Source organism: Eretmochelys imbricata, chromosome 2 (assembly GCF_965152235.1).
Source record: "Eretmochelys imbricata isolate rEreImb1 chromosome 2, rEreImb1.hap1, whole genome shotgun sequence".
In the NCBI taxonomy this organism is placed as follows: Eukaryota; Metazoa; Chordata; order Testudines; family Cheloniidae; genus Eretmochelys; species Eretmochelys imbricata.
This window is the reverse complement of record NC_135573.1, coordinates 192,558,635-192,575,542: the sequence shown is the minus strand read 5'-3', so window position 1 is coordinate 192,575,542 and position 16,908 is coordinate 192,558,635. Positions and strand designations below refer to the sequence as shown.

The 16,908-nt window shown below is 44.5% G+C and overlaps 1 protein-coding gene across 4 annotated transcripts in view; it reads left to right on the top strand.

The window, feature by feature from the left end:
- The window catches only part of NOD1 (nucleotide binding oligomerization domain containing 1), a 45,165-nt gene that overhangs the window by 16,035 nt on the left and 12,222 nt on the right, over positions 1 to 16,908 (top strand). For 3 of the 4 annotated variants that reach the window (XR_013345317.1, XM_077811213.1, XM_077811212.1), the window contains exons 3-8: positions 972 to 1,146; positions 5,836 to 7,639; positions 9,657 to 9,740; positions 12,764 to 12,847; positions 13,794 to 13,877; positions 15,026 to 15,109. Coding sequence is in view for 2 of the 4 variants with exons in the window: in XM_077811213.1 (XP_077667339.1) it covers positions 972 to 1,146; positions 5,836 to 7,639; positions 9,657 to 9,740; positions 12,764 to 12,847; positions 13,794 to 13,877; positions 15,026 to 15,109 (2,315 nt within the window). In the remaining 2 variants the exon portion in view is untranslated. Of the gene's footprint in view, positions 1 to 971; positions 1,147 to 5,835; positions 7,640 to 9,656; positions 9,741 to 12,763; positions 12,848 to 13,793; positions 13,878 to 15,025; positions 15,110 to 16,908 lie in introns of those variants that run through there. The other variant, XR_013345318.1, reaches the window with a different exon arrangement.

Here is a 16,908-nt window from a genome sequence, read left to right as displayed (position 1 = left end):
GAGAAAAGTTGCCTCAGAGATTAAGGAATTTGGAAGTCCTTTGCCTACTGAAGAAATTGAGCTTGTGACTAGCAGGAATGGAATCCAGTCCATGGAGGAGTATCCTTAGAATGAAGGCTGTACTCTCTAGAAACACTTGCACTAAGGTTGTCACATGCTGATTGTACAAAAATCAAACTAGCCCTGGCCCTCTAGATCTACCCACCAAACCTAACCCCTTCCATCTAGTAGCTGGAGTCAAACTTTTGTTAGTGGGTGTGAACATTAACTCTCCTATGGCTGCGGAATGAGAGGGGCATAAAGCATTGCGTGCACACGCACGCTCTCTCTCACCCCCCACCCAATCCCCCATAGCATGAGCAGGGAGAGGTGACCTGGCAGAGTTAAACTGCTATGCTTAAAGAAGGAAGAGTGCTTGTTTGGTTCTGCATTCAAGTCCAGGGAGACATTCTGCTGTCCACACTGCTATTCAGGCTAGATTCTGATATAAAATTAAATAATGCAATTTAGCCTCAGAAATCAGAGGACCAGGCCAGGAGGTCAAAAATCAGTCCTCTGGTTTCATTTAATATGGGCAAGATTTGAAATCTCCTGCATGACTGTGGTGACCACCCAGACCAGGAATTTCCTTTGCATTCTACACTATGGAGCACTGTGTCCCTTATCTTTATGGCTGGTCTATGTACATACAGTAGCTGTAGTGTTGAGCCCAAATTAAAACCTCTGATCCAAACCAGATCAAACCAGAGTTGCAGATCCAGCCTCTTTGTAATGCCAGAATCCAAACAAACACACTGAAGTTTGGGATAGTTCAGGTTCAGATCCAGATTCTGACATCCCAGCTTGGGAAAGTAGACTCTAGGCTTTGATTGGGGTCCCATTTCCAATCCTGAAGCATCTCAAAGCATTTCATAAATGTAACTGATCCACAATCCTATGTATTGCTAACATTCTACATGGTATTTCTTCAGGTTCGTAAAATTCTGGATCTGGTTCAAAGCAAAGGAGAAGAAGTTTCAGAATATTTCATCTACATCCTGCAAGAGGTCTCTGATGCGTATTATGAACTACAGCCTTGGTTGGATGAAATAGATTTCCACCCTTCACAGAATATTCAAAATAAACCTGTTGTAAATACAGATCCAGGTAGGAAGAGGTGTAAGAGCCAATATGCAAGTCAATTCTCTGTAGAAAACATGTCTCCAGAGAAATGTGTGTTAATATTAACCAGGTTAATTTTGTCTATTGATTAGCCTCACTGTTTGTCCTGATTTTCCCAGCCTCAGGAATCAAGCTTTAAAAATATGTAACCAGGGATAAACCCTACATTGTGGTTCTTGTTTTCAGTCTGAGTAATATGGGGTGAGATTTTTATCCCCCCCTACTATTGTCTGTGGCAACATACAGGATCTGTAGAAACCAGAGCGCCAGCTAGGGAAAATACCATGGTGAATGCATTGTGTAGGGCAGCTGTAGGCTTCCTTATACAGGCCTCTTTACAAAGGTATATAGGGGGCAGAGCATCTAGAATGCAGCACTGTGGGGATCCTGCATGGTGCTGAGACAGGCTTCTGGAACTTAGAACAGCGCCCTCTGTTATCTAAGTAAGTTATGCTGAAGGCCATTTTAGACCCCAAAGCATGGCAGAATCATGAGGGAATACAGGTGGATTAAAGTCACCTTAGTCCTCCCCGCATAGCGCTGCAAGCAGTACAGTCATGTGTACCACTCCCATTTAAATATTTGAAATTAATTCACTCCAAAAGTACTCGGTTTTAGTGATCAGCTATGGGCAACTTTTAAATAAAAAATACTTAAAACAAAATAATGAGAGAGCTACCTTACTGAAGCCAGGAGGGGGGAAAAAGGAAACATTTCAAAAAGCTTACCAGGGAGTCAGATGAAACAGCTACACTGTGGTACGTCTGTGACAGGTTCCCTGCAGTGCAACCTGGAACTGGGATACCGCTGAGCCCTCTGTCCCACCAACCTGGATTCCCTCTCACACTGTGATGCTGTGACAAGCTGCAAACCGCTCCAGGTCCTGCATGTATACAGCTATCCACAGGCAGGGACACACCCAGCTGAGTTACATGAATGCTTTCCCCAGCCACTCATGAACTAACAATAGAGAGGCTCCAGCTAATTCCCCACAGCTCCCCAGCCTAGGACCCCAGAGCCGTACTGTCTTGCCCTTGTTAGAAGCCCGGCCAGTGTGAGTTTATTACCCAGTCTGCCCTTCCCTCAATGTGGAGAGGACATGCACCAGCTCTTTTTACTGAGCAAATTTCCCAAGCGCTTCATCCAAAACGCACTGGTTTAGATAGAATATAAAATAGATTTATTAATTACAGAAAGATAGATTTTAAGTGATTATGAATAGTGAGTGTACAGATCAAAGTTGGTCACCTAAGAAATAAAAGTAGAATCACAATCTGAGTTCTATAAGATAGACAGGATTTGAATCAATCAGTGTCTCACCCTAATGAGAGAGTTCCCTCATACACAGGCTGGGATTCCTCTTTTCAGCCTGGGACCACCTTCCCTGTTCAAAGTCTTTGTTCTCCAGATTTGTTTCCTGGTGTTGAGTTGTGGGAGGAGAGAGGCCAAGTACTGGTGTCACTTCCAGCTTGTTGGAAAGATCTTTTGCTATGATGTGAGTCAAGCAATCTCCATTGTCTATGTGCTTTCTCTGGGATGTCTCCGCTGTATACAGTTCTTGGTGTAGTCCTGATGAGTGTGGATTCCCCTTAATGGGCCATCATCAGTGTCTGGCTGCTCCATTGTTGTACCTGAAAGACTGGTTGTAGGTGTTTCCAATCTTACAACGTATTTAAGTAACACACACATAGCAAAACTTTGTAACTTCACATACAGTGATAGCACATACAATCCAACAGGATGTAATATTCAACAAATCAAGACTTTTAAAATGATATCACACAAGGCATACTTTGTGCAAAACCTATCACCATGATAAATATGGGGTGTTAGGGTGCTGCTTTGGGGTACAGAGTATCACAACATCAGATCAGCATTTTCAGGTTAACTGGAGCTTTCATTTTAACCATGTAACCTAATGACAGCAGTTTAAGCATCAGCATTAACTATTTCACTTTCAGTTGTTTTTGCAAAAACGTCCTGGGATTGTAGGTGGAGCTTGAGTAGTATGCCACCATGACTCCTGAATTACCCTTATAGATAAGAGGTTCTAACCAGGTAATCCTGTGATAAGAATGCAGTGAGCTGTGTATCTAGGATCATCTCTAAAAAGAGGCAAAGAGTCCTGTGGCACCTTGTAGACTAACAGATGTATTGGAGCATGAGCTTTCGTGGGTGAATACCCACTTTGCTGGATGCATGTAGTGGAAATTTCCAGAGGCAGGAATAAATATGCAAGCAAGAATCAGGCTAGGGATAACGAGGTTAGTTCAATCAGGGAGGATGAGGCCCTCTTCTAGCAGTTGAGGTGTGAACACCAAGGGAGAAGAAACTGCTTTTGTAGTTGGCTAGCCATTCACAGTCTTTGTGGGGGGAGGGATAGCTCAGTGGTTTGAGCAGTGGCTTGCTAAACCCAGGGTTGTGAGTTCAATCCTTGAGGGGGCCATTTGGGATCTGGGGCAAAAATTGGGGATTGGTCCTGCTTTGAGCAGGGGGTTGGACTAGATGACCTCCTGAGGTCCCTTCCAACCCTGATATTCTATGCTTCTATTGTGCATTAAATAACAAGAAACACATGCACTCTGTAGGGTTTGTGCAAAAGCAGCCAAAGAAAACGACTATGTAAACACTCAGCTGCTAGCTGAAATATCTTAACATTAAGTGTAGCCTGACAGCAGCCCAGCCACAATATTGGAATACAGCCCTGAGGGTTTAATTGAACGTGTATATTTTGTATACGTAGCTTTTATTTGTTTGTTTTTTATATATCCAATAGTGTTGCATCCCCGTCTCCGATCAGCCCTAGAACTGATTAGTCTTTAACACACGGCACAAAATAACTGCTCTGTGATTATCTTTGGCAAAGTGACAGTAGATTTTTAGTTATATTATTAAAGTTCAAATATCACATTTTTAGACAGCCCTTCATCTCAAAGGATGCCAAAGCATTTTCCAGACTATAAATACAAGACTCTTACCCCCCACCCCCTTCTGAAATGTAGACTCCTTTGCAATGAAAACACAGGAGCATTGCCCAGTGGTTATGGTTTTTATTATTCTATAAATTGTTTTTTAATCTGTTGAGGTGCCTAGAGCCTGGGATGATGATGATGATTATTAACAAACTAACAAATAGGCAAGGAGCAATGAGTGACAAAGATGCTCAAGGGGATGGAACTCAAGACATATGAGCAAAGGCTGAAGGAACTGGGTATGTTTAGTTTGAAAAAGAGGAGACTAAGCGGGGACATGATAGCAGTCTCCAAATACTTGAAATGTTGCCATAAAAAAGATGGAGAAAATTTGTTCTTTCTTGCCGTTGAGGGCAGGGCAAGAGGCAATGGGTTCAAATAGCATAGCATAGCAGGTTTAGATTAAATCTCAGGGAAAACTTCCAAACTGTAAGAACAGTAGGACAATGGAACAGACTGCCTAGGGAGGTTGTGGAAGCTCCTTCACTGGAGGTTTTCAAAAGGAGGCTGGGTTGACATCTGTCTTGGATGGTTTAGACACAACAAATCCTGCATCTTGGCAGGGGGTTAGACTAGATGACCCTTGCTGTCCCTTCTAACCCTGCAGCTCTAAGAACAACTCAGTTAACTGACAGGTTTCAGAGTAACAGCCGTATGCATCCGATGAAGTGAGCTGTAGCTCACGAAAGCTCATGCTCAAATAAATTGGTTAGTCTCTAAGGTGCCACAAGTCCTCCTTTTCTTTTTTCAGTTAACTGAAACTGCCAGGGAAACTTACAGGGAAGAGGGTAACCATCTAAATTGTCTATGGCTTGGACATCCTGACCTTTGAAGAAAGGGCGGTGGGGTCTTTAGGCCTCATCCAAAAGATGGCAGCATCAAGCAACACAGTGCCCCCTAATACAGTGCTGTGCCACTGGGTCAGTACTGTCCGCAAGGGAAGCGGGTTTCCAGCTGAATCACCAGCACCATGTCCTAGGCAGCATCCTATCAAAGTACTGGCAAAAAAGCCCTCTTGAGCCTGTAAAATGTAATTACACCAGGTCAAGACTGTGGGGAAAGCATTGTGAGCCAGGAATTCTAAAGGCACTCAGGAACAGCTAGCAATCAGATCTTTGCAATCGTCCTAATCTTTTAACTTGGCATGTAGAAAGTACCTGATGCTGTAAAAATAACTGCTCTTAGTTTGTTCCTTTGGACTGAGAAATCACACCCAAACCTGTTAGCCAATTCATGACTATCCAGAAAATAAAGCATGCAGTTGGAAAATGTTGCTAAGCAGAAATTATCTTTCTTATCCTGACAGGAGCTTTGCTAGTGCCTCTCTCTCAGATTTGTGCTGGACACATGCAAAGAAGAAAAAAAAAGTTGTTTCCCCTCCAGAGAAACACTACTTGTCATTGAAAAAACCCAAAGAGCCTCTCTGAGGGCCCTGACGTTGCCTCTCTAGAAACTGTACAATATCAAAAGTCTCACCATTTCCCCCCTGTTTCTAGAGAGGCAACTTCAAGACAGCATGTATTTGATAAAATGTAGGAAGGAGTTAGCTGTAGCCTAAAACTCTTATATACCTAAGAGCCACAGGCATAAGCGTTTGCATATAGCCAGTCATTCCTCCTTAGTTCCGAAGCATGGCAAGACTTTCTGTACTGTAGCCCTTATGTTAGAGTCGATCTCTTTTAATAATTAATTCTCTCTTTAGTCAGCAGGTACCGTCAGAAACTCAAATATGAATTGGCACGAGACACAAAGTTTGTTATGTCGTATGCTCAGAAGGAGGAAATGCTTCTCGAGGAAACCTATGCTGCTAGTCTTATAGAGCTGGTCAGTTATACCAATGAGAGCCTAGGCAAGGTGAGCCGCTTAGAAGATCTGTTTGATGATAGAATTGGGTTAATTAACGAAGATGGAGAGACGATCTACATCTTTGGTGATGCAGGTATTGGAAAATCCATTTTGCTACAAAAGATGCAAAATCTTTGGGCCAGAGGCGAATTGGATGTAGGTGCCAAATTTTTCTTCCGGTTCAGGTGCAGGATGTTTAGCTGTTTTAAGGAGAATGAAGCCATCTGTTTGAAGGATCTCCTGTTCAAATACAACTGTTACCCAGATCAGGACCCCGAGGAGGTATTCAACCACATCCTGCACTTCCCTCATACAGCCCTTTTCACATTTGATGGTTTTGATGAGATCCATTCCGACTTTGACCTGAGCAGCATCCCCGAGATCTGCTCACCCAATGAACCTACCCACCCTCTTGCCCTGTTGGTGAATCTTCTCAGCGGAAAGGTTCTTAAGGGATCCAGGAAAGTTCTGACAGCAAGGACAGGAACTGAGATCCATCAAAACATCATTAGGAAGAAAGTACTGCTCCGAGGGTTTTCCAGCAGTAACCTGAAGGAATACACTAAGAATTTCTTCAGAGATGAGGAGTGTCGGGTATTGATGTCGAACCAGCTGGAAGCAAACCCCAGTCTCTGCAGTTTGTGTTCAGTGCCTTTGTTTTGTTGGATTATCTTTAAATGTTTTGAACTCCTCCGTTCCATGTTCGACAGTCATGAGCTTCCAAACTACTCAGTTACACTCACAGATGTTTTTTTGCTCATGACTGAAGTTCACTTGAACCGAACTCTGAAAACAAATTTGCTGAAGAAGAACACCAGGAGCCAAGTGGAGACATTCAGGTCGAAAAAGGAAACTCTGTTCTCTTTGGGTACAATAGCACACATGGGGATGGAGAAGTCTCTCTTTATCTTTGACCAGGAGGAAGTCACATCCTTGAACGTGTCAGAGCAGGATTTGCACCTGGGATTCCTCAGGACGGTTCATGACTGTGGTGGCTATGGAGACCAGTCCTCCTGTGAGTTCTTGCACTTGACCCTGCAGTCTTTTTTCACAGCTTTGTTCCTAGTTACTGAAGAGAAATTGGGTACAAAGGAGTTACTGAAGTTTTTCTCAGAGTGCTCTTCCACTGACACTGCTCACTCTACTTGTCTCCCTATTTCCTGGTTGCGCAAATGCCCTATAGGAGAAGATCCTTTCCGAAATAAAGAACATTTTCACTTCACCAATCTTTTCCTCTGTGGTCTGCTTTCCAAAGACAAGGAGAAGCTCATCAGACATTTAGTTTCACCTGCAGCCATTAAGAGGAAAAGAAATGCGCTCATTACATATCTCTTAGAAAGCATGAAATTTCAAATGCAGAGCCTGATGCGGGCAAGACTTAAGGGTTATAAACAGATTCAGGTCATGCCCAATTTTGTTTGGATGCTGAGGTGCATTTATGAGACTCAAAGTGAAAAACTAGCCAAGCTGACTGTCAGGGGCATGAGGGCCAACTACATCAAACTCACCTATTGCAATGCGTATTCGGCAGACTGCAGCGCCATTTCCTTTGTGATGCAGCACTTTCAGAAGCATCTGGGTCTGGATCTAGACAACAATAATATCAATGACTATGGAGTAAAACAACTTCAACCTTGTTTTAACAAGCTTGCAGTGATCAGGTAGGATGTTGTGCCACGTGACTGTTTATCTTCGATTTATTACACAATATAAGCATTAAACTTACAGAAACTCTTTAGCGCTTGAGAGGGCTAAAGGCATCTTGTGCTCCTGGAAATAAACTGTGTTCGGCTTTTAAAGCCTTGTTTCAGAACGATCACCTCAGTAACTTAAGAGGAGGCAGCCCCAAGCAGCAAAATTTGCAGGGCTTTGGAGTTGTGCTCCGGCTCCGCTCCAGCTCCAGGCAAAAACCTGCAGCTCCACTGGTCCGGAGCTGCTCTGCTCCAAAGCCCTGAAAATTTGGATCAGAATTTTGAACGTTCCAGAGTTTGCCGATTTCAGATCTTTTTGGGTGGGGTGTGTGTGTGTGTAAGGTAGGATAGCAATAGGGAACAGCTGTGTGAATTTTGAATCCAGATTGCAAAAAATGCCACCAGAAGTTCGGGGTGTTTAGGTCTGTGGTCTTGATTTGGGTCCATCTCAGATTATGTCTTGAAAGTGGGCCAGGTTCTGTGAAGAAAACACAGGAGGTGGGGTGGGGGGAGCAGGGAAGGAGAAGTACTTGCTGGTAGTACTTCCCTTACATGAAAATTTGCTAGAGCCTGTCCTGGCTTCAAAATATGGCAGCGGGAGGAATCTGCCATTCAGAGCAACTGCTGATCAGAGCAGTGTGCCTTTTGTGTTAATATGGCTCATCCTGGCATGAGGACTATCATTTCCATTTGTTAATTCCTGTAGGACAGAAAATGACATTTGTAACAACCCAAACCTAATTTCACAGTGAGTAATTTGAAAAGAAGCAGACTCCTCTGATCTGTAGAAATTGAGCCAGATTCCCTCTACCGATCAATGCATCTCAGAGTGAGCAAGCTACCAATCTCCTGGAAAAAGCAGGAGTGGTTTGGCGGCAGGGTGTTCTTAAGGCTTGTCTGCATGGCACCACAGCGTGGACTCTGGGGTTGTGAATTGCATAGCATGCAAACAGGTTGTGCTGTAACTGCCCCGTGCAGACCCTGCTAGCATGAAAGCTACCTGCTTCTCATAATCTTTTAATTTATGTCAGCAGGATCTGCATGGGGCAGTTACAGCACAACCTGTTAGTGTGCTCTACAATTCACACCCCTAGGGCGTGCAGCTATGTAGACAAATCCTTGGCATTGGAGCTTGCTTCAGGAATGGCACTGGTCAAAAATTTTCCAGCGGATCAGTTTTATGTCAGAAAATGCGGATTGCTTGAAATCGAAATGTTTCACAGAAACATGTCGATTTTTGATTACGTTTAACAGAAAAACTTCTAAACTATTCATTTTGATTAGGTCAAAACAATTCATCTTTATTCCTTCAACTTTTGTATTATAAATTTATAATATAAAAAAAAAGTTTAAGATGTTCTGATTTTTCTGAAACAAAATATTTTGGAGTATTTTGTTTCATGAAAAAATTCAGTGTTTTGACTTTGTGTCACAATTCAGGGCAAAAAAGAAATTTCTAAATTTCCTATGGGATGGAAATTCTGTGTTTTGATCACAGTTCACTAGAGCATATATGTCATGGCTTTCAGAACGTGCTTCTATACTTGCCTGTTTTCTAGCCTTTCACTGAGTATGGGGAGGGATGGTGAGATGACTGGTGGCCCGTTGAGGAGCTGGGTTTTGCTGGAATAGGTATCGTTGTGGGGATGCCAAGTAGAACATCTCCTGTAATTATAATAAACTGTGGGAAAACGGGGATCTATCTGTGGTCTGTTGATCTACTGAATTTTTTTGTTTTTAATTCTGTGTACAGCATACAGAGCATTAGGTGGGAGCTCTATTTTTTTAAAGTGAAAGTTTTAAAAACTGAATTAACATTTCTGTTAATGGCCTTAATATATTAAGGTCTGATGCTCTGTTAAAATGTCAGAGGAAAATGTGTACATCTCCAGCAATCTATGAAGAGGAGGCCATAGAATATCCTGTGGCTGGTGAACCCTTCATAATCTGACCAATCAGCCATCGATTCCCTTCTTTCTTCTTTCAGGCTGAGTGTTAATCAGATCACAGATCATGGAGTAAGAGTACTATATGATGAGCTCTCCAAGTACAAAATTGTGACTTTCCTGGGGTATGTATCAGTTCGGAACAGCACAAGAGATAATTGTTACATTACAGCACCTTTCATCCTGAATGGTCCCTCAACACTAACAGTTGGAACACTAGCAAGTACAGGAAGGAAACCCAGGCCCCTTTAGGGTATGTCTACATTGCAGTAAAAGACCTGGGGCTGGCCCAGGTCAGCTGACTTGGGGTCGCAGGGCACCACCTGAGCCTGAATGTTTACACTGCAATTTTATAGCCCTGCAGCCTGAGCCCCTGGAGCGTGAGTCAGCTGACCCAGGCCAGCCACAACTGTGCCCACGGATCTTTTATCGCAATGTAGACATACCCTTAGTTTACTGAATCTGAACATGGCAGGTTTTGTAAGGCATCGTTTTGTGGCATAGTGTAGTGAGATGTGATGCAGGTATCTGTGTGACAGCACGGCCGGAGCGGGACAGGGACAGCCAGTCCCCCATACAACAGTTCTTCTCCTGTCATAGAATCATAGAATATCAGGGTTGGAAGGGACCTCAGGAGGTCATCTAGTCCAACCCCCTGCTCAAAGCAGGACCAATCCCCAATTAAATCATCCCAGCCAGGGCTTTGTCAAGCCTGACCTTAAAAACTTCTAAGGAAGGAGATTCTACCACCTCCCTAGGTAACGCATTCCAGTGTTTCACCACCCTCATAGTGAAAAAGTTTTTCCTAATATCCAACCTAAACCTCCCCCACTGCGACTTGAGACCATTACTCCTTGTCCTGTCCTCTTCTACCACTGAGAATAGTCTAGAACCATCCTCTCTGGAACCACCTCTCAGGTAGTTGAAAGCAGCTATCAAAGCCCCCCTCATTCTTCTCTTCTGCAGACTAAACAATCCCAGTTCCCTCGGCCTCTCCTCATAAGTCATGTGTTCTAGACCCCTAATCATCTTTGGTGCCCTTCGCTGGACTCTCTCCAATTTTTCCACATCCTTCTTGTAGTGTGGGGCCCAAAACTGGACACAGTTTTCCAGATGAGGCCTCACCAATGTCAAATAGAGGGGAACGATCACATCCCTCGATCTGCTGGCTATGCCCCTACTTATACATCCCAAAATGCCATTGGCCTTCTTGGCAACAAGGGCACACTGTTGACTCATATCCAGCTTCTCGTCCACTGTCACCCCTAGGTCCTTTTCCGCAGAACTGCTGCCTAGCCATTCGGTCCCTAGTCTGTAGCGGTGCATTGGATTCTTCCGTCCTAAGTGCAGGACCCTGCACTTATCCTTATTGAACCTCATCAGATTTCTTTTGGCCCAATCCTCCAATTTGTCTAGGTCCTTCTGTATCCTATCCCTCCCCTCCAGCGTATCTACCACTCCTCCCAGTTTAGTATCGTCCGCAAATTTGCTGAGAGTGCAATCCACACCATCCTCCAGATCATTTATGAAGATATTGAACAAAACCGGCCCCAGGACCGACCCTTGGGGCACTCCACTTGATACCGGCTGCCATCTAGACATGGAGCCATTGATCACTATCCGTTGAGCCCGACAATCTAGCCAACTTTCTACCCACCTTATAGTGCATTCATCCAGCCTATACTTCTTTAACTTGCTGACAAGAATACTGTGGGAGACCGTGTCAAAAGCTTTGCTAAAGTCAAGAAATGATACATCCACTGCTTTCCCTTCATCCACAGAACCAGTAATCTCATCATAGAAGGCGATTAGATTAGTCAGGCATGACCTTCCCTTGGTGAGTCCATGCTGACTGTTCCTGATCACTTTCCTCTCATGTAAGTGCTTCAAGATTGATTCCTTGAGGACCTGCTCCATGATTTTTCCGGGGACTGAGGTGAGGCTGACTGGCCTGTAGTTCCCAGGATCCTTCTTCTTCCCTTTTTTAAAGATGGGCACTACATTAGCCTTTTTCCAGTCGTCCGGGACTTCCCCCGATCGCCATGAGTTTTCAAAGTTAATGGCCAATGGCTCTGCAATCACAGCCGCCAACTCCTTTAGCACTCTCGGATGCAACGCATCCGGCCCCATGGACTTGTGCACGTCCAGCTTTTCTAAATAGTCCCAAACCACTTCTTTCTCCACAGAGGGCTGGCCACCTACTCCCCATGCTGTGTTGCCCAGCGCAGCAGTCTGGGAGCTGACCTTGTTCGTGAAGACAGAGGCAAAAAAAGCATTGAGTACATTAGCTTTTTCCACATCCTCTGTCACTAGGTTGCCTCCCTCATTCAGTAAGGGGCCCACACTTTCCTTGGCTTTCTTCTTGTTGCCAACATACCTGAAGAAACCCTTGTGTCCTTGATCACAGGATGGATTCCTACAAACGGCAAAGCTTGCTCATGTTGCAATGCTGATCAGATGTGTTCAATTTTGCAGCTCGTACCTGACCTCCTCTGTCTTTATCCACCTCTAGTTAAGTAATTTCTTTCTTCTATACAAAGTAAATATGGCTTACAAGAGAGAAGAGGAGTGGAAGGGTCAACTTTCAAGGGGTCATATTTATTGGATTCTTTTGTATAACCACACTTACCCATGCAGGAAGCAGCGATTTCCTTAAAGACCTAAAAGAAAATTAGTTTTTTGTCAAGTTTGGGGTGGTGGGCTTGTTAGCCTTTACTCGCTACTTTTGGTTAAATAGTGGCATAAAAATTACTTTATGAAAAATGAACTTAAGTCCCAAGAATTACCTCCTTCCACCAATGCCCTATTCCCAGTGTACCTACTCAATAATCTAACCTTGCAATGAAAGGAACAGGATGTGTTTCAGAGAGCTTTTATGAATCTAATAAAAGAATGAGCACATATTTTGCGTGGTTACTGGGTCATTAACTTTTACATAAAAGTATTTTCATATTGACACCAAAAAATGGCAGCTAGGTTTGCTGGAAGAGCTCATTTACTTCTTTTTAAATATAAAAATAAATATTTAAATCTTTGTACAGGACCCTCATAAAGATAGATACTCTGTGTGTATCAAAAATATCCAGGTTGTGTATATTCAGGTAACAGCAAAAATAATCTGTTTTTACTAATGTGATTTTTCTTTAAGCTTGTACAACAACCAAATTACTGATGTTGGAGCCAAATACGTTGCAAGACTCATTGAAGAATGTTCAAGCCTCACATATGTTAAGTATGTCCAGGATTTTTCCTTATTATGCTCCATGGTACCATAATTAGGGTACATCAACTTTAAAAGGGAGAAAGAGAAATGTTTCTTACGTGAATAAAAGAAAACACATGTAGATTGAACAAAAGGAGGTTTGCAAAGTTATGTACTTCCTTATAATACTCTGACAATGACTGCTCTGCTTGCATTCCTTTAATGCTTAATCTTTACTAAAGATTGCGTTGCCCAGTGGGATGCATTCACCCTGATGCAGAGGGTCAACACAAGACCTGTACTCTACTTATGTCCTATTTTGAGTGCTGGAGAGGAACTTTAGTAGCTCATAAACCTTGTGCTGGGGCCTCTGCATAAGGATACATTTCCCTCATTGTAACTAATCTCAGGTTTGTGTAGGCCTGACCTTTTCCTGAGTAAAGGGAAGGAATGTATGTCAGTATCGTATTTCAGTGAGGAATTACCAAAAGTCAGATGGTGAACCATTACCGTTGTTTACAGGGAACTTCCGCAAAGTTAGAGTGCCTAGCCATGCACAAGGCCAGTTTTCATCCTAAGGTTAAGCCACATTAACTTGTCGCTTAATTATTTTTACCACAGAAAGTGAAAAGAGGCAACAGAAGCCATGTGAGCTAGTGGAGTGAACACCGTACTGGGAGCCAAGGACTCTTGAATTCCGGTCATGGCTCTGCTGCTAACTTGTTGTGCAGCATCAGGCCTAAATTTTGCAGCCTAAAATGATTACTTTTGGTCCGATACCTTGTAACCAAAAGTTTAAATGTGTACAACATTTTAGTCCATGGAAATTTGCAATAGCCATAATTGACCACCATTCTCTTCCATAGGAGTTGGCTGCCTGGGTCAGTGTCTAAGCTGGAGTTCAAATATAGATGTCTAGATAAGTTGTGTGTTTTTTTAAGAGCTGCATTTTACAAGTGAATATATTTTTATGCAGAATAGGAGCAAACAAGATAACCACTGAAGGAGGGAAATGTCTTGCCCTTGCTATCCAGAGGAGCAAAACAATGTTTGAAATTGGGTAAGTAAAATTAGTTACTCCCTGGTGGAAGTCTAAACATGACGTCAGCTGGGGCTGGCAAAGGAGCTATGACAGTTTGCAGCAGCTGAAGGACTGGCCCCGAGTATAGAAATAGCAGCTTCCAGAGGGCCAGGGTCCGATTAATATATAGGCAAACTAGGCATGTGTCTGTGGCCTAAATTCACATGGAGGGCCCAGAATCATAGGCCAGTGTCCTTTGCTGCACCTGCCTCCTCCTTGACTTGCCCAGGGGGCATCGACCACCTGCAGCAGCACCCTCCATCTCAGCCTGGTGCGGAGGGGAGGCCCCAGAGTTGTGGGAGGGGATGAAGAGTGAGCCCCCTCTGTACTCACCCCACTGCAGCAGCTTCTGTCCCACAGGGCTGGGCCCAGCTCCCTGCTCTGGGCATTGTGACCTGATGTGCGGGGTTTGGCCCAGCCACAAGGAGGAGTTGTCATCTCAATAGCAGACTGCCAAGGGAGGTTCCCTGAGATTTTAGTCGCCCCAGTGGCAGTCTGCTGTTGAGATGCTAACCACTCCCCTGGGCTGGTGTGATAGAGAATTATCACCATTTTATCTTCACACGTTACTGAGGATGGAGAGCCTGTGGGGCTGGTTTAGTATCCGACTCCACTCGGGGCCTGGCCCGTGCACTGGCGTGGAGCTGGGTGGGCACAAGAAGCTTCTCCCTGCACACACATCCTGTGTGGGTTGGGTAAGGGCCAGGTACAGTGACAGTCTCTGCATGCAGGGTGATAGAGAGACTGCACTAAGCACCCCACAGGGGGCAGGGAAGAGACAGGACGATGGTCCCTCCACACACACCAGCTCAGAGCAGGATCAGCATGCATGGGAAAGTATCCCCTAAAGAGGCGTAGCTGCAGATGGCTCCCCAGTACAGTCCAAGAGACACTCCCACTGAGGCAAAGTATCTCCCAGTGCTCCCTTTGGCCTGTGCCTTTACAGCAGCATTGAACCCTCATGGCTCAGCCCTGCAAGCGGCTGGGAACGGAACCTGCAAGGGTCAATGGGAGTGAAGCTTGGATCCCTGATCAGTGGGGTACAGTCACTGGGGAGGGGGGAGAGTGTGACACAGGCGGCACTAGATCCTTGTTCCTTATTTCTCTCTGTTTTCTTTCCTTGCCAGGATGTGGGGTAACCAGGTTGGAGATGAAGGAGCGAAGGCGTTTGCAGAGGCACTGAGGAATCACCCCACCTTAACAAATGTGAGGTAATAAATCAGCTTTACAGAACACCTGCCTGTTTAACGGGCTTTGGAATGTGAGCTGATCTGGAGAGGCTTTGTCTGAGACGGCTGTTTGGTAAGGCAGCCTTTCCTCTGTAGGCTAACAGGACCCTGAGTCAAACAAGAGGCTAGCCTGAGGTCTGGCATCAGGTGGGATTTTCAGTCACAACACAGGTTGTCATTTGTAGGTCTGTCATTTTCTCTTTTTATAATGCTCCAAGTTACGGCCTAGGGCCTGCTTCTCTGTAACCTTGCACCATCAATGGTCCCTTAAACCCATTTACCATTCTCATTTGGTAGCACTTGGCACCTGCTTTGTAATGGTGCAAATGACTGCACAGGTCGCAGGGTGATGGGGAAATAGGCCCTTGGTGTGCTGAATATTAGTAAAGCATGCTCTCTTGAGGAGAAACAAGCAGCCTCTGTACTGTTTCTTAGGCTATGTCTACACTAGAGACCTTACAGTGGCACAGCTCTACTGATACATCTGTGCCGCTGTAAGATCTCCTGTGTAGCTGCTCTATGCCGACGGGAGAGAGCTCGCCCGTCCACATAATTAAACCGTCCCCAACGAGCGGCGGTAGCTATGTCGGTGGGAGAGCGTCCACACCAGTGCTTCTGTCGGTCACTTATGTCGGTCAGGCAGGTGTTTTTTTCACACCCCTGGGTGACATACATTTTACCAACAAAAGTGCTAGTGTAGACATAGCCTTAGACTGTAAACTCTACAGGGCAGGGATCATGTCTTGGTTAAGTGTTTGCACAACAGGGTTGCCACAATATAAGTAATAGTGATCCATTAGACAGTGTTTGTAATGAAGTTCAGCTTGAAACTAGTATCTGAAAGCACTAAAATGTTTGAAGTTGGCAATGTGGTATGAGGGGAAGCTGGCATTGTAAATCTCATGACTCAACTCATACCTCTTTGCTTTAATGTTTTCAATTCTTGCTGTGAATTTTAAAATCATTTTCGTGGCCACTTCCCAGTTTCAGTGCATGGTCCATACCTCCCCCCCCCTTTTTTTTTTTTGGCTCAGTTACTTTCATTTTGTCTCCCAGTTATACTAAACTCCATGACCCTCTCTTGAAAGAAAGAGCAAACACCCTTGCTTGCTTTCCCCACAAGATGGTGCACTTCACTAGTTTCTTCAGTAGAGAAACAGGGAGTGTGGCGAAGACATTCGGGCTCTCTGGAGAGCTCACGGCTGCTGTCTCAGACTATCAGTGATTTCATAGCTAGAGCTCGGCCCTGTTTTCTCTGGGCAGATGACTGCCTGAAACAAAACAAAATGATGAACAGCTGCATTTTTGTTCAAATGGAAAAGCTACCTGAGAGAGCCACCTTCTCCTCACTGCAGAATTCCTCTAGAAGTCTTATCTCAGGTGTGATCCACCTTGAGCCAGCACTAAGCTGGGTTATGCTTGCCTGGCCCTCTTGCTCAGGAACAAATTTGGTTTTGAATTTAGTGCTTGCCAAAGCAAATATGATGATGTGCACAGGCCAGCTCCAGTCATTGTGTGTATGCGTGTGCAGTCTGAATTCTGCCATTGCACCCGCACCTGCCTCGTTCTTAGAACCATGGGGCTAGAAGGGACCACAAGGGTCATCTAGTCTAACCCCTTGCCAAGATGCAGGATTTGGTGTGTCTAAACCAGCCAAGACAGACAGTGACTCAGCCTCCTTTTGAAAACCTCCACTGAAGGAGCTTCCACAAGCTCCATAGGCAGTCTGTTCCATTGTCCTACTGTTCTTACCGTTAGGAAGTTTTTCCTGAGATTTAATA